Source organism: Fragaria vesca, linkage group LG6 (assembly GCF_000184155.1).
Source record: "Fragaria vesca subsp. vesca linkage group LG6, FraVesHawaii_1.0, whole genome shotgun sequence".
Classification (NCBI taxonomy): domain Eukaryota; kingdom Viridiplantae; phylum Streptophyta; class Magnoliopsida; order Rosales; family Rosaceae; genus Fragaria; species Fragaria vesca.
In genome coordinates, this window is record NC_020496.1 from 21,922,092 (window position 1) to 21,924,774 (window position 2,683).

The 2,683-nt window shown below is 39.4% G+C and overlaps 1 protein-coding gene across 1 annotated transcript in view; it reads right to left on the reverse strand.

Moving 5' to 3' along the window:
• Nucleotides 1–1,281, reverse strand: part of LOC101298350 (N-acetylglucosaminyl-phosphatidylinositol biosynthetic protein-like) — a 2,852-nt gene extending 1,571 nt beyond the window's left edge. The window contains exons 1-3 of the mRNA XM_004305599.1: nucleotides 1,162–1,281; nucleotides 222–798; nucleotides 1–43 (exon numbers count right to left, since the gene is read on the reverse strand). The exon at nucleotides 1–43 is cut by the window's left edge and continues 135 nt beyond it. Coding sequence (XP_004305647.1) covers nucleotides 1–43; nucleotides 222–798; nucleotides 1,162–1,281 — 740 coding nt within the window. The remainder of the gene's footprint in view (nucleotides 44–221; nucleotides 799–1,161) is intronic.
• Between the last annotated feature and the right edge of the window lie 1,402 nt (nucleotides 1,282–2,683).

A 2,683-nucleotide genomic window follows, 5' to 3' on the forward strand; every position in this document is an offset into this window, starting at 1 on the left:
AGAGAGAGAGAGAGAGAATGATCCCCCTTAGCTGTGGTAAAGCCTTGAAGTGCAAAAAAGCTTTTAGGTGTAATGCTATTAAGTGATTAATCTAGTGATTAATGACGATCTCAAGCCATCAGAGAAATATTGACATACGCACTGAATGTCCTTGTTGATATGAAAATTTATTTCATAGAATACATATATGAAAAATTCATTAATTATAATCTTAAAGTAACTCACATTGCGATATAAACGGCATACTTCTGGAATCACTTCAACAAGCAGATCTGCACCTTTCCGGTAAACCAACCTACTTACAACAACAATAACAATCTCATGACGACTCAGTCGTGTTGGTGCAGGCTTGAACGTAGCTGTGTCAACAGCATTAGGTATTACAAACACCTTTTCTGGTGGCAAACCTGACCGTAGCACAGTGTTATCCTTGCTTGTATGAGAAACACAAATGGCCTGACTCACTTCCGCTAAAGTAAACTGCAGGACCTTGTTCATGTGTATGCTTCCCGCATCAGCGAAACCATAGAGTGAATGATCTGTAAACACAACCTTATAACCCATTGTGCGTGCATGCATCAAAGCCTCATGGCAGAGAGTGGAGAAGGCTTGATGCCCATGCACCAACGATATATTCTCTCGAATAAGGATAGTCCTCACAATTGGAAGCGTGCCGTAAAATGTTGGAAACGTATTCTGCATAAGAAACGGCCGCCATGGTACATAATACACTTTCAGGCCACCAGTCATATATCTCACTCCAGAACGGTTCTGGTATGCATGAGTCATTACCACCACCTAAGCAATCAAACACAATAGTTCATCTACTCGAAAACTAAGAAACAAATGAAATATGCAACTAAAGATTCTCTATTATGCGTTTATCAAAAAGACTTCAAAACTGAGATGTTCCAATATTATTAAAAACACAGCGTCACAACACCACCATTCAAGACATAACCAATGATAACCATGTCATGATATCTATAACCCAATTAACACATACACAAAACCTCAGCATTCATGTGATTAGTTGAAAATCATTAAAGCAAATAAACCCTCAATTCACTTTGAGATTTTGTTTTCAGTCACATTAAACAACTAAAGATACAAGTGTGCACATAAAGAACCCATAAAGCTTAAGAGACTGTGGTGTCTGACCTTGTGACCAAGCTTGAGAAGGCATTGTGAAAGATAGTATATGTGATTCTCCACACCACCAAAGTTGGGGTAGAAAAAATCAGAAACCATCAAAATTCTATGCCTTTTCCTCTCCCCCATTTCTGTATTTTCAATTGGGTCTGCGATTAGTTCAATAAAAACCCTATCTTTATGAGCAAAAGGCGCTAGCTTTTTGGATTATGAGCTATGAATCAACAAAAACTCGAAATGGGTCGAAACCGAATGAGATATATAACAATCTACACTGCAAAAGAATCGAACTTTAAGTATGTAGCAATCTGAGCTCTTGAATTTGATACCAAAAATGGAATCTTGAGAAAAGATAAGTGATGATTTACCTGAAATTTCAGAGAGGATTGATCGGATCGGAGGCTTCGGGTGATCTGAGATATCGCATATCAAATTTGAGAGGCCGAGTAAGAGAAGAGAAAAAAGAAAAGCGCCAGAAGTAGCAGGGGCAGTTATGGGATTTAGTTCATGCAGTCTCTGAGAAAAAAGAGTTTTATTTCGTGTCATCTGAAATAAATGCATGAAAATAAACAAAAGAGTTATGAAACGAAACATGGAATTAAATTTGCAATATCAAAGTAATTAATTTTTTTTTCTTGAACTAAAAGAAAATTTTGTCATTAGTACTAAAGTAGATGGTACAATACGAATCGATTCGTTGCCATGCGTACAGAGGACAAGCAAGATCATCTGATTCGCATGAGGGTTGCATCCTCATTACAAATTTCGGCTCACAAAGAGTCTATAATCTAATTGCATATAGATCATAGGCAATTGTTTCTAACAAACTAAAAGCAAGAAAATAAAAGCTCCCCCATGTGAAAAGCATGGACCAAGAGCAATTGTTCCGAAATAAACAAAAACAACTGAAAATGTAGAAAGGGAAAGAGAGAAAGAATGACTTCAAAGAACCTCATTGCCCTTCAAGCTAGGGCTTCGAGGAAGGAGTCGGATCTTCCTGATTGGCATCTCTTTTGGGTTTATAGAGCCGACAGGACGTCCCCGCTTCTTCTTTTGATCTTCAGTTGCAACCGATGCCATCTTAACTGGTTCATAGGTGATGGTGGGAGGCGTCTCTTCCTCTTGCATCTTCTTCTGACCCATTCTGTTCCGTGAACCCATAGGGCGTCTTCTCTTCTTTTTGGGAGGAGCACAGAGACAATCTGAGAGTTCGATAACCTTCGAGTTAGTGAAGGCCAAGGAGGCAGCATATGCTTGACTAGGGTTTTGAATGCTCAAAGAGGATGATGATGCTAGCATAGTGGCTATGCTAGGGTTTTTGCAATAGATGGTGATGGAGTGATGTAAAACTTGCTCTTCGATCCTTTTGAAGAGGCCGTTAGAGATCCAGGTTTGGGTGCGAAGAGGCCATGAGAATGATTGAAAACAAGGAGATCTGATGAAAGATGGACCTTTTTTGGGATGGTGGCCGTGCTCTAGGAGAGAGAGAGAGAGAGAGAGAGAGAGAGAGAGAGAGAGAGAGACGGTACGT